Raw genomic sequence first — 19436 nt, 5'->3', positions numbered from 1 at the left:
ATGGGCGCGTCTGGGTGGCATGCCGGCTATCAGAACGACAAAATACATGCGCATGGGTTGTTCTAGCGTCTTCAACGTGGGGTAATACCGATATTTCGTTCCGTGAAGAAGTCTATTGTGTTCTATAAAGCGAATGCCGAGTAGGTACTGAATGGTCACAGCACCAGACTCTATATGCCCACCGGCGACGACCGGGCCTCTTCTAAGACCGAGTCCGCACCACTTAGCGCGATAGCCCTTTGCCCACTCACATCTGTGGATCCGACTGACTCTATGACACCGGCGTGGACAATATTGGCTGTGGGCAGACTCGCCAGACGCGTCGCAATATGATGTAAAGTTGGCAGTTTCTCACAACCCAGATCCATGAATTCGAGTTTCGCGGAAGCAGCTGTCTCGACATGCTTCGTGGTCGACATTGACGTAAGTGACCCAGGGGTGAAGGTCGGATACATAGCATCGTAGCCGGGCCCGCCAGTCTTCGGAATACACTTGAAGTGCAGCAGACCTTGAGAAGGCGCGAATGAGTCTGGTAGCGTATCAACGACAGACGGTGGCGATACTTCCTGGAGACCGTTCAGCGTCATTGTTCCGAAGGTAGATCCTTCCCAACCCATGCCAATCACCAGCTCGTCATTTTTCCGGACTTCGTCAAGTGTAGCGAAAACCTTTGCGTATCCGAGCTGTTCTCTGCCTGTAATGATTGGATCCGCACGATTCTCAAACAGTACGCTGAGGTACTTTCCGCGAACTTGCTCGTCGCGATCTGGACATACCACATCGTGAACATAGAATCCACAGTGGTTGTAGCCTCGTCCAGCAAGCCACGGGAGGTTCTCCAGGCGCGTGAAGACGATTGACGCATACGATTCATCCCCTGGAGAGCCTCCTGCGTCGATTGTGAAGGACTTGTGGGGAAGGAAGGTCGCGAGTATCTCGCGAGGCGCTTTGAACAAGACAGTTGCAGTCGTTGTCTTCACCTTCTCCCAGCCTGCGTGCTGCTCTCCACTCGGTGCTGTCTGTCTGGGCCCTGGAGGCGGGCCGTAGCCGAGAGGCATGCCATAGCGGATGTTGACTTCGTGCATTGTCGCTGAGCAGAGACGACTCAGTCGTAAATGGGAGCTTCTTAGTCGGCTTTTGAGGCATACTTGCGCCTTGACGTTGCAGCATCGCGACCACATACTATGCGTACCGCCAGTCGAATCCGCGTAGCCAGACGGGCCGTTCTGCCATGTGTCGGAACAGGCGCACCAAGCACTTCCGGCTTCAGGTCCTAGTCCGGACCGGGATGTGGACCACGAGTTGCCGGAAGAAGATGGGGTAAGGTCCGCAGCGATTCGGAAGCCTCTCACCTTCAAGGAAAGGAGCACCCGACGAGTGTACCAGTATCGCTGGGGGCTGAATGCTCGCCCGCTTCCTAGCAATGGTAAGCCTTGGCTAGTACGGAATACATGGAAGGCTGTACAGGACATGCTAGTGGATACAGCTTCGGTATCTCGGTACCTATCAACAGGACGCTAGGCTCTGCCTTCATCGAGACAACACTGACTTCATAACCGCCATTAGCGTCCCAGAGCTGTCTTCCTGCCACTGCTGACTCCTCCATGCAACAAAGTAGTCCGGTCTCACCAAGACTGCTCCGGACTCAGCAACATCTCGAAGCTTCGCCCAGTCAAGATATCGATCCTCGTATTCTTGTCGAAAGCCGATCGAGTACACAGGAATTGGTACGTTTAGCTCATCTTGAACTTTCTTGGCCGCATCGCGCCATCCATGACCGCCGATGCCGGTGAACAAAGAGAAGCTGCCATTCCCAGCAAGGTCGATTGTGGAAATTGCCTTGCCCGGGACAGCGCGGCTCAGCCAGACATGCGGCAACCGTGCCCCGGGATACGTCGTGGGGTGGTAGTGCTCTAGAGGATCAGAATTGAAGGTCGGCATCTCCCCTTGATCCGACTTGTGGACTGCGGTCGAGGTGTATCGCTGATTCATCTCGATTCCCAGGCCGTGTTCTTCGCGGTTAATTAGCCGTAGCGTGTCCTGGAACTCTTGACGTCGTGCTCGACCTCGTTCGGAGTCCTCTGCGAGTATGTTAAAAGATTCAACGCGAGCTGGAACAGTAGGCTCGAAGTTGCCCAAGATGCCCCATATCTTTATATGATTGCGTAGTGAAGCGTTGGCCCTGGTACAAAACGACTGGTCAGTATCCGGCATTACAGATCAGCTCGAGTATCCGAGTCCGGGAACCTTACTGGGTGACTACATCAAGCCCGACAGGCTGACGTTCTATACTATACGTGTCCAACAGATCTTTCCCAGCAAGTCCTAACTCGGTGATCAGTGTGCATTGCTGAGTCAAAGTATCCTGAGGCTCACCTTTGTTGACGTAAGCCACTTTCCACGCAAGATTATGCGCGTCTTGGATACAAGTGTTCGATCCGAGGCCGTGGTTCGGAGGGTGCCTATGCACAGCATCGCCCAGGCAGAAGACGTTGCCCTTTGAGTAATACTCCGCTGCCGTTTCGTTGATTTGCCACGTTGAGATGCTTTTGATCTTAAAATCGACGGAGTCGTCTCCAATGAACTCCCGAATCCGTTTAGTATACTCTGCTTCAGTCCGTACAGCCCTTTGCGCATTGCTCGTTGGGAAAATGATACACATCCACTCGTGCCAGGGTTTCACCATCCGCCAGCATGCAATCCAGGCGAACTCGGGATGGTCTTTTTCAGGTGTGAGGATCCAGTGCAAGTTGCCCATACGGTTCTCCATAAGATGTGACATATCAGCCTCCACTAACACGTTGACAGCAAACCCCTGACCCGGACGCTTTATCATTGGTAGCGGCAGCTGCTGTGCAATTGGGCTACGGGCCCCGTCGCAGCCGAAAAGATACTTTGACCGGACTCTGAAGTCTTGACCGCTCAACTTATCGTGCAATGTGGTCGTTACGCCGGATGAGTCCTGCTCGAAGGACACGAAAGCCGTGTCCCAGCGTAGGTTGACGCCATTCAACGTGGCATGTCGTGTCAAGATTGGTTCGAGCTGTGTTTGTGGCAGATCCAGGGGCTCTGAAGGGCTAGCAAGCTCGTAATCTCCCTAGATCGCTGAATCAGATCTCTTCGATGTACCCACGGCCTGCCTTTACTGCTCACCTTGCGCTTCGGGTCATTGCCCCACGAGTAGATTCGTGCGTACTCTTCTCCAGCCATACTATTGGACCAGCGCGTATGGACCATAGAGTCTCCTTGAGTGCCCACCTCGTAGCACTCCTCATCGACACCGATGTCTCGTAGACAGTCTGCACGCATCGTGAGCATTTGCTTGGTGACCCTGTTTGGGCTGTATTGGCTTACCCAGTGCAGCCATGTTTGTGATGTGAGCACGCGGACTGTCCGCATTGCTTGAAGCCGCGCTCACCATCAAACCCTTCAGACCTGTCAATAGCGAATCAGTTCGAGGTTGACCGACAGACCACCGGAGAATCCGAGGAGATTCCTGCTAGTCTTACCGTGCTGCGCCAGAAAGCAAGCCAGTGAGGCACCTGCAGGGCCCGTCCCGACGATCAAGTAGTCAGTGTGCACGGTCGGGCCAGTGGCAGCACCATGTCCGTTGGTTTGCGCCATAGCTGTGTCGCGAGCTTCGTGTTGCCCTGCTGGTCTTCCAAAGGTTGCCTAGATACCGTCAGAAGAGCAAATATACAACAGTCTCGCAACCGAGCTCAGCTAGAATTGCACCGCGAATCCAGTGATCTCACTTACAGTCAAGCGTTTCTGTCTTGCGTCAAGGGTCCAGGACTCCGTTCGCTACCCCACCGCTTGGTTGGCAGCATTTGTGGACTCTCAATGCGGGAACGACAGTTGACGTTGACCGATTTGCATATCACCTAATAGTGACGCTGCAATGGACTCAAGCTCATCCCATGCCTTCCTCCAACAAGCTGTGCAAGAGCGGCAGCGGCTGGAACGAGCTGTGGCGTCCTGTTAGACTCCCGATGGGGTCTTAGTCACATCATTGTGCTTGGGGCTGGAGTTGTGGGTGGGTCCCCGCTTCGGAGCAAGAATATGGGGTACCGCACAAGTTGGACATCAGCCGAGGCGGTTCTGGCGACCCCACGGATGGGCTTCCCCACTTGAGGCAACCCAAGAAAATGGGGCCAGACTGCCAGAACAACGCCTGTGCGAGATGCTGGATTGACCTGACTAATTGGGCTGTGAACCAAGATGAAGGCACGGCCGAGGAACTTGTGAGTGAAATGAGTGGCCGACGACCGTCCTCTAGCCTTCCATGAGTCGGTCGAGGGTCTTGCCCATGCTTACGCAGCATGGCCACGGTAGGCGGACAATTTCGTTTCTGAATGAGGTGAGCATTCTCAAGGACCCGTGACCCTGCCCGATCGCCATCTGCGTCCTCAAACGATGCCAAATGACCAACGCAGACATGAACAGCGTTATAGGCAACCAGATCGACACTCGGTCCGGCTCGGAAGTTGAGCTTTTGCTGCACTGATCAAGAATGAGCCAACAGAGATCCACCGCTCTTTCTGGGATGTCGACGTGACGCGTTTGATGCTGATTGTGTTGTTGCCAGTTGTCATTCCCATGTTCCGCCAGATGAGGCAACCTCCAAATCTCATCACAAGCGAGCTGAAGCTGGACGAAGTGATAAAGAGCGAGCACGTTTGGCTTGGCCTCGCTCTGGAAGTGCTTCGCCCAGCGAGCGAGAGCGTCGGTCATTTCAGCCTGCAGGCGTGTAGCTTCCGAGTCTGATGACAGAGGCACATAGGGATTGGTAAATCCGTCAAGCTTTGACTCTCTCTGAGACGAGGACAGACGACATCGCTGCATGTAAAGCACGTCACTCAAAAGCGCCGCCAATAACATCAGGCTGTCCTCTTGGCTTCTCAAAACTTGAGGTACTGTATATCCGTGCGTAAGCGAGTTATAGACGACGCGAAATTGTTGTCTGCATGAGGGGAGTGCGACGCCAACTTCGCGTATTGAGTAATTTGGTGCTAAGCCACGATGAAGAGCATGGACAACGTCAACCAAGAGCATGTAGGCCAAGAGAGAGCTGGACTTTCTTATCAGCAATGGCCTCCTCAAAAGCGATGCTCAAACCTTTTCGTGCCAATCTCTTTGTCCGAAGCCTCCTTGGAAGCAGAGGGCATGGTGTAGTTGTCGGTCAATTTTAGCCGTCTAGTGATCTCCGGAAGCGTCAGGAATGTCTTGAAAGGCTCAGGACTCGAAGCTGCCACTCACCGTGATCACTTGAGATAGAAGCACCGTAGCCCGCCTATACTCGTCCCCATTTGCAGAAAGCGTACCGTATGTGATCAGAAGAGCAGCCTCAAATGACACATGTTAGGTCAATGTAACTTCTTGTGGGCGTGCTGGACTGTGCACTCACAGCTATAACTGCCTCAAGCAGCCTAGCCTCACGATTGTCGGTCTCCAGCATAACAGACCATACACTCGTACCAGCAACAAATAGATCCAAAGAAGTCTCGGTCATGGGCTTGTATGTTCCAGAGAGATAGCTGACTGTGATCGCAGATGTGACCGATGAGATGGCGGCCATTGCGAGCTGGAGGTATGGCGGAAGAACAGGCGACGAGTTTCCCAATTCGATGGCTCTCACAAAGATGTGTCGCTGGAAGGTAGCACAGAAGGCATCCTGTAGTCTCGACAAGTCGTGTTCGCTCGGAAGCTCTGGCACGCTTGACAGTAATGCCATTGGGTACGTATACTGGGTAGGTGACGCAGGCTAGGGGTAGTTGAGTATCAAACGTGTCGCCAAACAACATCCAGCAGAGAACCCTTACCGATGAATGGAAGCTTTCGTAGTCGTCTATGAGAGCATCAGGCTCCAGGAGTGCTTCTTCGGCGCCTTCGCTGAGAAGTAAAGCCGCTCGATAGCGATCGAGAAACGTGGAAGGGGGGCTCTCATTGGCATCATGCACATCCCATCGAGATGGCTGACGCTCACCTGGCCACTGCCTAGACGGAGCGTCCATATCGGCCTAATCAGTCGATGGTCAGAGCGTCAGAAGGAGACGAGTGGACACTTAACAGACCTCTTAAAGACAGCTATCATAAAAAGGCGACATTTGCACCTGAGACGGCTGCAGTGCCATGCAACCACGTTGCGTCGCTCCAGCTTTGTCGATACTGAGTGGGCGTGAGGCGGGAAGATATCAGGGCCGTCTGGTAGCTTGCGGGGTCAAGAGCGACCTGGCGACCCAACATTGCCTGAAAGAACGCCTGACACTTCCTGCCTAAAATACGCCCCGGCTTGTCGCTTCTACCCCAGCTTGCAAGCCTATCCCCAGATTTGCGTGGTAAGAGCTTCTCAACTCAATCCTTTCCCGGGCTATGGAGGCCCAGGATCATTCCACGTCCACTGTGAAACAAAACAAAAAGGTGCGCTGGCCCTCGTGCGCAACGCTAGTCGGTCTGGTCAACGGACATGTCATCCTCCAGCTTGCGGCGTTGTTGTGCCCTTGAACGCTCGCGTGGCCATGAGAAGGACTTCATTAACAACCTGACAGTGTCACCTTTGTCCCCGGACCTTTGCCAGATCAGAACATCTTGCCAGACATCTTCGCACTCGTATGATATCCTCTGACATAAGTCTTCTTATAGCGCTGATATGTGTGGACGTCAGATACTAAAGAGAAGCCATTCACCTGCCCCTTGTGTGGCAAGTCATTCCAACGATCTGATGTCAAAGCTTCGCACATCAAGAAGTGCCAGGCCGGGCCTGCCGGTGATGTCGGCGCGACTACAGGCACGGACGGAGCGGAACGTCGACGTGTTCGCTTCGCGTGCCAACGATGTCGGACGCGCAAGATGCGATGCGATGGGAAGGAACCCTGCACTCCGTGTCGCTCGCGTGGCACTCCGTGCCACTATCCTATAGCATCTGATTCATCAAGCTTAACCAGTCACGATCAACATGATAGCACTGAAGGCCTCCTGGCAAGTAACGGTCGACATGTTCAGCATAGTACTGAAGAACTCCTGGCACAGCCCAACTATCAGATCACCTCGACTGACGATCAGCCATCCAATCTACAGTCCGCCACTGCTATCCAGGATATCGGCCTCGGGGATGGAGTCCTCCCCAGCGCAACACAGACTACGGAAAATGACATGCGTCTTCAGCCTTACCACATTCCAGCGGCAGTACCAGCTTTGATGCCCTGCCCACTGACCTAGCAGCCTCTAATGATCAGAATCTTTATGCTATTACCGATACGGGGGAAATGTATGACTACTGGCAGATTCCCGTAATGGTACGCAGGCACTCTATCCATGCCCGGGCGCACCTTAACTGACCATTACTCAAAGAACGATAATTTCTGGTTCGATGATCCTGACGCTGCATGGGGAGATGGGATGCTAGACTCGACTTCACCAGTCTCAAACCGCTTATTCTCCACGCCTCTCCAGAGCTTGACCACGACAATGCAAGACTATTTCGATCGAAAATCGAGGGCGCCTTCGCCTTCACTCAACAAAGTCAGTCGGATGTGGTATTCAGCTCCGCCTGACCTTACCAACCACAATAAGGATATCGTGAAGATATTCCTCAGCCTTTTCAGAAAACATATCCCAAATACGTTTCCGTTGTTCAACGCTGCCGTGCGAAGCCGCAAAGATCGGGCGGCCTTCACACTCGCAATGGCGGCTACAGGTGGAATGTTCTGTAGAGTGGCAGGCAGCACAGCAGTCGCCAAGTCGATGTACAATGATGCTCGGAGATTGCTCCTGGCTTCGTTCAGCGTCCGAGATACGACAACAACCGAAAGCTCGTCACCGCAGGATAGACTGGTGGTAGTCAAGACCTTCATCCTGCTCGAGTTATATGGCCTCTGCAGTGGCGATAAAAGAAGCTACGAATTTGTGGAGGCCTTTCATGGTAATCTCATACATGCATTGCAAGAATATAGCCATGCATGCCAGGTATTTCCCAAAGATCTGGAGACAGAGGAGCAGAATGCACACTTGCTCGAATCGCTGTACATTCTCGACTGCTACCACGTGGTCATCATTCAACATCCACCCTCGCTATCCTGGCACCACATCGATTCGTTTGCCAATTCAGCTCCGCCGGGAAGTCGGACGCATCGATTAGGCCAATGTCTGCAGGAACTCACCAATGGCCACGTACCGACCACTCCACCTACAGATGGATATAGCTTGCCAAGTCTCGCAGCCTTGTGCGTGTATTTGTCTCCTGCAGCATATGCACGACAGAACAGGTATGGAAGCGACGAGGTTGTAATCGAAAGCTTGTCACTGTGGAAGCCTGACTTTGCCGGGTCAGCTTGCAACAACTGGCTTCGGGCAGTAGGCGGGAAGGGGAATCCGTCTGAGCTCGCCATCTACCATCTAATGAGCATCATGCTCCACGCAAACCTGGCTGTGGTTCAGCATTTCGCGCACTCGCCTCCCGGCTCGGCGGCGCGAGACGCAAAGAAGAGTGCAATAGGGAAGGAGATCAACGCATGGGTGCATTCCAGGCACTATCAGATTGCCTACTGGCACGCTGAACAACTAATCACGACTATTGAAGGGGCCTTCATGTTGTCTAGGAACAGACCAGAGCAGCTGCCGTCCTCGCGCGCATCGGTCCATGCAGAACCACGACGACTGCCGTACGAAGCGCCACACGTCCCATATGCGGTATACTACGCTACACTGGTCGTCTGGTGCCGTTCGGTCCTCGAGGAAAAGACTAAGTCGTCCGCTTCCGGCAGCTGGGCTTCAATTGCCAGAGGAGAACGTATTCTGTCATTGCACGATGTGCACATCGCCCAGCTACTGGCACATGTCTTGAACGAGGTCAAATGAATGGCTTGAAAGTACACTGCACTGGACCTACTCTACAAGCTTTTGTTCTGAGGCCGCGGACGCGAGATATATGCATCCGACTCTCACAGCCTCGCCTCTCCTTTCTCACCACGACCACTCCGCGCCATCTCCTTTTTCCACGCTGCTCTTACCACTTCTCGCTCATCGTATACGTCCAACCACTTCTGAAATGGTGGTGTATGGAAGGGAGCCTTGTGGTCCGGCCTCACGTCCTGATAGCACTCCGATGCGGCCAAAACACCATAGGTCTTCCTTATGGCCTGAATCATCTTCGGATGCTCCGCTACCCAGCCTTTCCCGATTGCGTTGGTGAGTATGCGCATCACTTCGCAGCGCGGTCTGCGGATCGCCTGAAACATTGTCACTGCACGCTTGATGTCCTCTTGCCTCCCCAAGCCCAGGTATTGCGGTGAGAGCAGCTCAGCAAGCACGACAGCATCCTCCATACCAAGCGAACTTCCTTGCCCGGCTTGCGGGGATATGCCGTGCGCTGCGTCGGATAAGAAATTAGCAAGAGCCACGGTAACAGGGACAAAAGGGTGATCCCCGGCCAGGTTGTGTCGCCCAGGTGTTTGTGGCGATACTTGTAATAACTTACCTGCGTCTCCCACAAGCAGAGTCCTTCCGTAACGCCCCTCGACCTTTGCGGACGACCACGCTGGAATCTTCGCCACCTCGACCAACCGCCACTTATAGTACCGCTCCGCCTTATCCAGCAGCGCCCGGAACGCCAGCGGATGGTCCGACCACCGATCGCGAATCCGCTGGACATCATCACACCACCCTAACCGCTTCTCAGGCTCCGCGTCTGACTCGAGTGTCCACGTGCTGTCAATCGCCTGCAACTCAAACAACCCCGTATGCGGCGACACAGAAGTCAGAGCAGACCGTCCTGGCGACGGCCAAGCCGAGATAGCCCCCTTCGCACGGTTCATGAACCCTTTATGCGGCTCCTCATTAATCACGTCTCCTGGGACCTGAACCTGACATATCACCGCATCCAGCACATTCGGCTGAAAGTCCGGAAACATACCCTTCCGAATCCGACTCCACGTCCCGTCCGCACCAACCAGCAGATCCGCCGTCTGCGTGCTCCCATCCGACAACTCAACCGTCACAGACTCCTTACTCTCACGCACACCCACCACCCCAACACCAATATGCACCGGCACACCCCTCCGCCGCGCCTCCCCAACAAACGCATCCTTCAACTTCTGCCTTGCACCCCACCGCGTCCCACCCCTCCGATTATAATTCACCAACGCAATCGTCTCTCCAGTCTGATAATCCCGAAGTCCGTATAGAAGTTATCGTGCGAGACCGCATCCACCGCATCAATCATACCCAAGCGCTTGAGGATGGCAACGCCATTGGGCTGGATCTGGATGCCGCTGTGCGTGGAGGTGTTGTCGTATAGGGCGTCGCGGCGCTCGTAGAGGGTGACGTTGTGGCCGGAGGATTGCAGCGCGATGGCGGTCGTGCAGCCTGCTAGGCCGGCGCCGGCGATTATGATGTTGAGGCCCATCTAAGTTGGTATTGGGAATGTGGTTGGAAGTGAAGTGTGCCAGCTGGGTTATTGGGAAGCGCACTGGCGGATTGATCTGATATGTGGTCTCACCTGATAGCATGTCTTGGCCCGCGATTTACGAGGTCGCCGTTGCGCTATACGGCCGCTGATATAATCTAGGTCTCACATCATATCGAATGTCACATCTTTCGCCTCCGTTATCAGGCCCTCCGTGTCAGCGGGTCTCGGGTACAGGAACAATTTCCGCCGCAATCAGGGCCACCTTACCTAACTTCAGGGTATCGCGTGAATGTTGCAGCCCGCGGCTATGTACTCTCGTTTCGCAGCAGGAGCCGTTTTGGGTATGCTGGCGCTTTATTGCTCAACTAAGAACTACATACAGATCTTGTCATCCAACGCGGCAGCCATTGGCGGAGATCAAGCAATTGGCTTGTTCGTCGAGTTACCTTATCTTTCCCGGCAAAGCGAGGGAAGTGGCAGAGCCCGATAAATCATTCTGACCGATTGGTAAGGAAGGATGTCAGCTCAAGATGGCAATACTGTGTAGAGGAATCGCTTGGGTACTACGGTTTGCGCATCATCGCGGAGTGCTTGGCTCGACTAGGATTGGGGCGCCGAAGCCAGTGCCCTGCGCCGTGAAAAGAGGCAAGTCCCCTGGACATATTCAGTACTTTTCGCATTCTTTCACGATCTGACGGAGCGTTATAACCCCATTCGAACGATGGAAGCCTAGGACACAACTGTCGGACCCAGTGAGATACCTGAGCATGTGAGAGCATTAACATTATCAGATCACACTGGCTTGTAGCTGTCACCCGGCCATGCGCATCTCAATGGCTGAAAATGATGTACAGGCTCCTGTTCAATAGGAGCACTTTTGCCAACACGAACACCGCGGGGACTATATGCAATGCGGCCGATCAAAAGACGTACTAGAAAGTCAGCTTTGATACATAGTGCTGGGCATTGCAAGACCCTTGACTGAGGGCACAGTGGGGCAACACTTACAGGAATAAACAAGTAGGGCACCTCCCGCTCATACTGCTCCCAAGCCTTGCCATACTTCCTGCGACACCGCTGGATGTCTCTGATGGCGCGGTGTATGATCATACCTGTGAAAAACACAGGATAGAACCACGGGAAAGGTGAATTAAACCCTGTCACAGCGCCCCAGGTCATGGCGAAGAAAAAGTCACAGGTGTAGTGGATTTTGCGAGCTTTTCCGTCTGGATTTCGTCGTCAGCATAATCCTCATGAATGGACCTTGAACTTACACCAGCCGTCAGCGAGGATGGTATCGCCATCCTCACTGGTGATCGTCTTTGGGTTTTCGATGTACTGGTACGGTAGGACGGGGAAAGCATTTCGAAAGACGCGCCCACCATGCTCATTGGCACGAAAACGATTCTTCTGGCCATTGCAGGTGTCCCACACCCAGTACACGAAGAGATAAGCAACGTACCACGCTGCCACAACCCACTTGTTCAATGGGTACGTTGCAGGATCATGGTTCGCCAACCACAGCGTACAGTGACAATAAGTCAATGGCACACCTGCCAGGTTCCAGAAAATGAGCATGAAGCCCCATTTCTCGTAATACATGTCCCAGGTAGGGACAATGAGCTCCTCCGCTTTGCTGCAAGCGTTCGCATACAGGAAATGAGCCAGTAACAGGAGTCCTATTTCGCCAGAGACATACCCGTACCGGTCGTATTGGCGAGCAGCTGTACCAAGAGTTGTGAGAAATAGAATGTACCAGGGGATCCGCACCTCGAAGAACATTTTGAAGTCAAGGATGCCGAACATGCGAGGGTTCAATTCCGCACCCATGAAGAAATCGTACATGAGACTGCCTGTCATGCGGTGCTGTTTGCCGCGCCAGATTGTAGAAATGTATGCGATGATCGAAACAACGAAACCACTGATGATAGCAACGGACATGATGGGCCCAAACTCGTCGATGATAGTGTACAGTGGGAACAGACCCGTGACGTGGAGCACGCACGCGATGATGATCGTCGCCCACCACGACCAGACGGCAGAACAATAATAATCGAGCCTTTTGCCGTTCTCGTGGGCAAGCGGTTTGCCTTTGGTCCACACGCCAGGCATGAGGCAGTAGAAAGCCGCTTGAACAAGGAAGAATGTCCAGTACATCGTCCAAGCCTTCAAGGATGGGTAAGCACCAGTATATGCCAGATAACCCATCTCCTTCACGAAGTTGCCGAATGACTGCCCTTCACTCGGCATCGGAGGCTTGCCGTCGTAGTAAGTGGCTCCTATCCACATATAGTACATCAAAGTAGGGAAGCCGATCATGAGGGCCGTGACTCCATATGATCCGCCAAATTCGAAGTGGCCCGAATAGTCGATTTTTGGTGAAGACCCAACTTTCCAGCCATCTATAATCTTGCCTGGAATCAACTCTCTTGCAACAGGAACTCCCTCTACCGCGCCTTCGTCCTTCGGATGCCCGTTAGGAAGCGCATGACCATTCGTCTTGACGTGACCATTGGCATATCCGTTGGCAGTCTCCTCGGGCTCGCCAGACGACGATCGAAGATTCCTGTGGGATGACTTGCGAGTACTGCGTAATGCACGTGTTGGCTCGTCCTCTTGGCCAGTGGATGAGTCCTGCGCATCAGAATCGTCGGTTCGCAGGGATGCTAGGCCGGATTTGCGAGTGACTCGACGTCGTGGCGCAGGCGTCTCGACAAAGCCCGGATGTTCAGTCTTCCTGCGTCGTACGGTCAGGTCGTGCAGGAAGCAACAGTAAACAATGACCTACCTCGGCGTCTTGCCGGACTGCGTCCTGGTGACAGTCATATTACAAGCTAAAGGAAAGATACAAGTCTAGGAGATTGATATTAGGTAGCGGGCCAGCATAACGAATGTATAGTAGCAACAACGTGCCCGGCAAGAGGCGTTGCAGCGCGACCGAAGTGCACCTGCAGGTGGGCAGTTGTCACGGTGCAATTTCCTCTCGATTTCGTCAACGTCAATAAATTTTCAGCCCCCAAACTGGTACCTGACCACTCGGAACATTGGCGCCCGGACCCTACAACAACTCCAATTTCTCCAGCTTTCGAGTCCATCACCATGACAAACTGCCCCTCATCACGCGGTGGAGGAAGACCGACGTGTGCTTCGAGGACACTGTACCTCGGGCAAGACAGGTTGATGACTGTAAGTACTGCTATTCTCGCGTCCTGGTCGCCTGCATTGTTTCGACACAACTCTTGAAGCTTCGAAACATGTCTGGACCTCCTGTCCCCTTCTCTGCGCTGCCTCTCTCGAAAGCGCACGATGCCACACGCCTGAATGCATGGGGAGCATATGGCGCCCAGGATGAGCACGGGTTCCTGAACCGGCAGACACCAGAGACTGTCGCTGCTGCCGCTTCCGAGATCATGACTGGCGTGCGCGTACACTTGATGCGCCTCTAGACTTCCAGGTAAAAACACCCTTATTCGGTCGACAAGCATTCTCCAAAGATGTCTATCAGAAGAAGCCTAGAATCGTCCACGACGATACCTGGAGCTTTAACACGCAGTCCAGCACGCAATGGGATGGCCTCCGCCATTTTGGCTACCAGAAAGCGCAGCGCTTCTACAATGATACAACACTGGAAGACATAGCTGGCACTTCAGAGAAGGGCAAGTCAAATCCAAACGTGCTCGGAATTCAGAACACTACAGAAAGGGGCGGTGTGACAGGACGAGGCATTCTCGTTGATTTTGCTCGATGGCTCGCCACCGAGGAAGGTCAGAAAGCAGTGGGAAAAGACTTCAAGAACTTTGAGACCTCCGCCATCAAGCTCGAATGGCTCAAAGCAGTTCTTGCATATCAGAAAACCGAGGTGAAGTGGGGAGACATCCTTATAGTGCGCTCTGGGTTCTTCCCAGCCTTCTATGCCCTGGACCAGGCCGGTATCAAGTCTCTGCAGGAGAAAAGCCCGCCTGGGTTAGGAGGAGTCGAGCAAAGCGATCAAGTGCTCGAATGGATCTGGAACAACTTTTCCGCCGTCGCGAGCGACCATCCGTCCTTCGAGCGTTGGCCAACACCCTACGAGTGGTCGATGCATGAGGTCTTCCTCGCCGGATGGGGCTGTCATATCGGCGAGCTGCTCGACCTGGAAGCATTGAGCAAAGAATGCGAGCGGCAGCAGCGATGGAGCTTCTTCGTCTCATCGGTGCCTACATATGTTCCTGGAGGCGTCGCATCGCCGGTCAATGGCGTGGCTATCTTTTGAGCGTCGACTGTCCATGTTCCTGAGCGTATGGGTCCTGCCAGTCTACGACAGCATTTTCGTGAGATGCTACTATACTATAGAGATGTCATCCGGCCGAGGCGACTTAGCCTTCTCTCAACAAGCAGTAACTTAGATACATTAATTACTGCCTAAATAGGTCATCCTCATCAGGCGTTCAGGGGCATTTGATAATGCCTCCCACTGATTGGCTTAAACACGCGTCGAAAGTTCAGGTTAAAGCAGCCGGAGTCCGATTCGCGTGTCCGCTGCATGCACCTCTCTCCCCTATGATCCTTCGTCCGCAGGTGCTTGGGAGGATATTTTTATTGTCTGTTTCTGTCGAAAGCCAGGAAGTCTCCTTCGTCATCGTTATCATTCACTACATTCGCTCGAACACATTTTTCGCTTCACTGTCGCTATAGTACGCGTGCAATAGTTTTCTCCGCAGCCAGTCACCACCTATACCTCACAATGGGCTACTCTACACAACTCCAGGGCAAGTTCGGCACCAAGGCGCCCGAGCCCCTGCCCGAGTTCTACTCCGAGTGCGTGCAGACCATCCATCAACCACGAGACTGCGGCACAGACTGACCAATGCCTACAGTCACCCACTCCATCCCGCCATCGTGCACTTCCCAATCGCCTTCAATATCCTCGCCTGGTCTCTCGACCTGATCTACTTCTTCACCACGACCTATGTCAAGCCCAACTTCCTCACCACGCGCTTCGGCGCCGCAACCACACTCGTCGACATCACCCGCCTCTCCTACTTCCTCCTCTGCGCCGGCCTCATCTCCACCGTCCCAGCCATCATGTCCGGCAACAAGCAGCTCGTGGGAATGATCTCCAAGAACGGCGGACCATGGGAGAAGGACGAGGCTGGGAAGCAAAAGAGCACCATGGTGCCACGCATCAAGGTGGCCATCACACACGCGATCGTCAACGATATTATCTTCCTGGTCAACCTCTACAGCTGGTGGGTTCGTCGTGGCACCGAGGCGACGAGCTGGAACCCTGGCAAGACGCCCTCGCATGCCAATTTTGTCATTGCGTGCACTCTGCTGCCTATGCTTATGGCAAGCAGCAATGCTGGCGCTACGTTGGTTTACAATCATGGTGTTGGGCTGCACCTTGGCCGTAAGAAGTTCGAGTGAGCTATTCGGTGATCTGGAATGGCGAACAAAACTTCAAACGGCGACAACTTTGCGGCACATCTTAAGCATCGACCGCTGTCGTACACACTTGCACCGAGAGTCCACGAACGCAAGTCAACGAGAGGAGCGCTGTAGAGACAGAGGCAGAGTCCAGGCAAGAGCGGATGGTGTATATGGTGCGATTGGGAGCGAACTTTGCCGGAGGAGGATATCGCAATGGTCGAAAACCATACTACGAGAAAGGCTGTCGTTGAAAAGCCTCCGTCGTAGTCCATCTGTAGCGTTAAGGCTCTACGTGTTTGATTACATTATTGGAAGAATAGGCAACCTGTATTGCTGGGAGGTCGACTAAATACCTGGAACACCCGAGCAATCCCCTCGATTGTTCGTAGAAGGTCTCCACGGACCGCCGTGAATTTTAGTGCTGTAGCTCGACCGGATCCAAATATTACCATCGATCTAACTTCGCGACTGCATCGCATCTGCACACGCCTTGCGGCGCGAATTCGTGCCAGCAATGACCTCTGCTCGGCTCTCACCGGCGGCAAACCTGCTGCGCAACTCGAAGCTCTTCGCGCTGCCCGCAGCCGTCCCATTACCGCCCGCAAAGCCTACCTCACAGCAAATCTCGACCTCAGACACTGCAACAACCATATATCCAACACATGCGGCTGTTTATACAACCTCGCAATCCCTCAAGAATGGCGATTGGGGCCTGAAACGAGCTCTGCCCGGCAAGGCTTTCAGCAAGACTAGAACGCCAGTAATTCGAATACGAAACAGCATCGACACAGCAGAGCACATTGCCGATTTCGAGTCGGCAGCTGATCACGTCCAGACGCTGAACAAATGGCAGGACACTGGTGTCATGATCGGAAACAGCCCGATGCCATATAAGGGGACATATCACAGTGCATTTGCTTCGAACGTTGACAACACGACTGTTGATTCATCTGCGCTCTCAGATCCTCGAATCGGTGCATCAAACGGGACTGCCACAACGCACATAGCTTGGAGTAATGCTCACAGAGGCGTCTACAACAGTGCATACCGGAGCAACACGCAAGAGACCGATGCGGCGCCGCCTAATCAAAACACGTGCCTTCCTTCAATTGAGGAGACTCTGGAGCAATTCGAGGAGGATCAGAAAAATGAAGCCATTGCGAAGGGTCACGACCCGCCTATCACGCCGCAAAGCTCACCACAAGTCCGACCACCGTCCAAGAGGTGGCGATACAATGGCCCATGGCTCGCAGGTCTCAGCAATTTGGACTTTGAGCAGTTCATGGAGAAAGTTGACGACAAGACCATCGCCGCATTTCGCAGGCATCTCACAAAGGGCATCAGAGCACAACGTCAGAAGGACTATGCTGTGGTCCGTGACAGAGCAAAGGCAAATCAAGAAGAGCTGCCGCCCGAACCGTCCAGCGACGTCTCTGAATCTGAAATAGACGCACGTCTACAATTCCTGCGACACAAGCCGAACGACTTCGGACCCGAAATCGCCACGTTCTTCGATCTTCCCACTGGACCGCGTGAAAACCGCAATGACGGCCGGTCAGAGTACCTATACCCTCCCAACTCGACGGGAGCATCAGAAAATTACCAGAACTTTGGGCTGCCACGAACACATCCATCAGCAGGCTTCTCATACCTGCGCTCCGCCCGGTATGCACGTATGAGTCCACAGCGCGGACCGATGAACCCCAACGCTCCTATGCCTGCTCGTGTGCTCAAAGATGTGCACAGCAGAGACACCTCCGAGAAGCAGTCTCTTGGTGTTGGCGGTTTCGTCGTCCGCCTTGGCAATGTTGGAGGCTCGGGCAAAGTGCGACTCGCCTTCCAAGCTACCGCTGGTGGCAGGCGGCTGGCGACGAAATTCAAGGACGCATCCGTGCTGGCTGACGGATCACTTGAGATTGGCGTCGACTCAATAGGCGACCTTGACGTACGTTTGGACGGCGACAACATGCCGTACTTCCGTGACGATTTTGAGAAGGCAACACAGGTAGAATCCGCCCCCAACCGGCTTCCCGAGATGGATTCATATGGTGTGCCCACGTACAAGAAAGCACAAAGGTTGAGGAACGACGATCCGGATGTGCTCCAAGAGCTCTTCTCAGGGATGAGAGGAAATGGAGTGTCATAATCTGTACCATATTCGAGCATAGCTTAAATCACAATCAGCTGCTCAATGCTCAGTGTATAGAGTATTGTATTTCCAGCATGCGTGGTCTGCCCATCTCTGCCCTTAAAGTGTCATCCGGTCGCGCGAAGAGCCCTGGGCACGTGATTTCACGCCAGAGGGATGCGCCAAGATCTAAAGCTTGGCGAATCTGTGGGGCCCACCACAACTTTTCCCGACCGCAGTTGTCAAAGCGATCTCCGTTGACGACCACTCTTGAACCTCACACCTCTCGACAACCCTCAACACCGCCATCATGGGTCGCGTTCGCACAAAGGTTAGTTGTCTACGCTGCCGTCCGCTCCCCAAGTCCATGCCTGCTAACACTCTCGCTACCAGACCGTCAAGAAGTCCGCCAAAGTAATCATCGAGCGCTACTACCCCAAGCTCACTCTCGACTTCGAGACGAACAAGCGGATATGCGATGAAATCGCCATCATCGCCTCCAAGCGTCTTCGCAACAAGGTATGCTGCTTTCACCGGCCTTCACCCGAGGCTTCATATCTCAGACGGCTCCGCTCCAATCGAAAGTACTAACAATAACCGCAGATCGCCGGCTACACAACCCATCTAATGAAGCGCATCCAACGCGGCCCCGTACGCGGCATCTCCTTCAAACTCCAAGAAGAAGAGCGTGAGCGCAAAGATCAATACGTTCCCGAGATCTCAGCCCTCGACTTCACCCAGAACTCCGAGAGCGGTCAGCTGGACGTCGACAGCGACACCAAGGATCTGTTGAAGAGCATGGGCTTCGACAGCATTCCGGTCAATGTTGTGGCGGTTGCACAGCAGGAGCAGCAGAACCAGCGCGGTGGACGACGGGTGTTTGGCACTGATCGGAGAGGTGCTTAGGAACGCTCAGTGACATGATCACACATATCACGGTTTAAGGGTGGGATGGCAACCGGCAAGTGCCAGCGCGAAGGTCTGCAAGCCGAAGGGCCTTTCTCGACGACTGGCTCTACCCAGAGGCGATGCTCAACCTCGTTCTTCGAACGACAAGTCGAAAGTCCTTTGCCTCAGAGCACAATCTGCCGAAGGTATTGGTTCACACGCTGTGCAAGATCTGAGCCGCATCGTCTTCCCGACGATGATACAAAACAGCATCTCTTAGCGGAAGAAACAAAAAAATTCAGATCATACAAGGTGTCGCCTAGCCATCTATGCATACTCTTCTCGTTCAACGAGAGAGCAGCGGCGAAGCTTGATTGCCATGATCCTGTCCCTTTCTTCTCCCCCGCCTCAAGAACCCTCTCCCCCGTTCCTTTTCCTTTGTCTGCCGCGTGTGCATAGAGCACAGCCTGCGTTCAGACCGTTCATCAGTCGACCGAGCAGCGTTTCCCCACACGAGGCAAGAGCGTCAGCTTCTCGTATGCCTGCCTCATTCCTGTTCGTCAGACCTCGCCATACACAGTCAGCTGCTGCAGATGTACCGTTCAA

General features: G+C 53.8%; 9 protein-coding genes across 9 annotated transcripts; 5 read left to right on the top strand and 4 right to left on the bottom strand.

Moving 5' to 3' along the window:
- Positions 1 to 170: 170 nt before the first annotated feature.
- On the bottom strand, positions 171 to 1085 carry AB675_6155 (uncharacterized protein; the record flags this gene model as incomplete). The annotated part of the gene is made up of 1 exon (XM_018146424.1): positions 171 to 1085. One exon carries the CDS (start codon positions 1083 to 1085, stop codon positions 171 to 173), a length of 915 nt encoding a protein of 304 aa, XP_018004136.1.
- Positions 1086 to 1530: 445 nt separating this feature from the next.
- AB675_6154 (2,4-dichlorophenol 6-monooxygenase) lies at positions 1531 to 3624 on the bottom strand (the record flags this gene model as incomplete). Its single annotated transcript, XM_018146423.1, has 6 exons — positions 1531 to 2182; positions 2253 to 2325; positions 2377 to 3097; positions 3154 to 3299; positions 3355 to 3435; positions 3510 to 3624. 6 exons carry the CDS (start codon positions 3622 to 3624, stop codon positions 1531 to 1533), a joined length of 1788 nt encoding a protein of 595 aa, XP_018003929.1.
- A 1475-nt stretch (positions 3625 to 5099) lies between these two features.
- AB675_6153 (uncharacterized protein) lies at positions 5100 to 6014 on the bottom strand (the record flags this gene model as incomplete). Its single annotated transcript, XM_018146422.1, has 4 exons — positions 5100 to 5204; positions 5260 to 5346; positions 5408 to 5764; positions 5823 to 6014. The coding sequence occupies 4 exons, from the start codon at positions 6012 to 6014 to the stop codon at positions 5100 to 5102; spliced, it is 741 nt and encodes a 246-aa protein (XP_018003932.1).
- Positions 6015 to 6955: 941 nt separating this feature from the next.
- AB675_6152 (uncharacterized protein) lies at positions 6956 to 8856 on the top strand (the record flags this gene model as incomplete). The annotated part of the gene is made up of 3 exons (XM_018146421.1): positions 6956 to 7076; positions 7222 to 7295; positions 7351 to 8856. The coding sequence occupies 3 exons, from the start codon at positions 6956 to 6958 to the stop codon at positions 8854 to 8856; spliced, it is 1701 nt and encodes a 566-aa protein (XP_018004003.1).
- Positions 8857 to 8939: 83 nt separating this feature from the next.
- Positions 8940 to 13231, bottom strand: AB675_6151 (Delta(24(24(1)))-sterol; the record flags this gene model as incomplete). Its single annotated transcript, XM_018146420.1, has 6 exons — positions 8940 to 9367; positions 9476 to 10157; positions 10208 to 10402; positions 11414 to 11631; positions 11680 to 13142; positions 13194 to 13231. The coding sequence occupies 6 exons, from the start codon at positions 13229 to 13231 to the stop codon at positions 8940 to 8942; spliced, it is 3024 nt and encodes a 1007-aa protein (XP_018003876.1).
- Positions 13232 to 13659: 428 nt separating this feature from the next.
- AB675_6150 (uncharacterized protein) lies at positions 13660 to 14657 on the top strand (the record flags this gene model as incomplete). Its single annotated transcript, XM_018146419.1, has 2 exons — positions 13660 to 13824; positions 13860 to 14657. 2 exons carry the CDS (start codon positions 13660 to 13662, stop codon positions 14655 to 14657), a joined length of 963 nt encoding a protein of 320 aa, XP_018003669.1.
- A 471-nt stretch (positions 14658 to 15128) lies between these two features.
- Positions 15129 to 15811, top strand: AB675_6149 (uncharacterized protein; the record flags this gene model as incomplete). Its single annotated transcript, XM_018146417.1, has 2 exons — positions 15129 to 15202; positions 15262 to 15811. The coding sequence occupies 2 exons, from the start codon at positions 15129 to 15131 to the stop codon at positions 15809 to 15811; spliced, it is 624 nt and encodes a 207-aa protein (XP_018004084.1).
- Positions 15812 to 16328: 517 nt separating this feature from the next.
- On the top strand, positions 16329 to 17960 carry AB675_6148 (uncharacterized protein; the record flags this gene model as incomplete). The annotated part of the gene is made up of 1 exon (XM_018146416.1): positions 16329 to 17960. One exon carries the CDS (start codon positions 16329 to 16331, stop codon positions 17958 to 17960), a length of 1632 nt encoding a protein of 543 aa, XP_018003757.1.
- Positions 17961 to 18252: 292 nt separating this feature from the next.
- Positions 18253 to 18848, top strand: AB675_6147 (40S ribosomal protein S17; the record flags this gene model as incomplete). The annotated part of the gene is made up of 3 exons (XM_018146415.1): positions 18253 to 18273; positions 18336 to 18461; positions 18546 to 18848. The coding sequence occupies 3 exons, from the start codon at positions 18253 to 18255 to the stop codon at positions 18846 to 18848; spliced, it is 450 nt and encodes a 149-aa protein (XP_018003758.1).
- Between the last annotated feature and the right edge of the window lie 588 nt (positions 18849 to 19436).

The sequence above is a fragment of the Cyphellophora attinorum genome (assembly GCF_001299255.1).
Source record: "Cyphellophora attinorum strain CBS 131958 chromosome Unknown Contig4, whole genome shotgun sequence".
In the NCBI taxonomy this organism is placed as follows: Eukaryota; Fungi; Ascomycota; class Eurotiomycetes; order Chaetothyriales; family Cyphellophoraceae; genus Cyphellophora; species Cyphellophora attinorum.
This window is presented reverse-complemented; position numbering and strand designations above follow the sequence as displayed.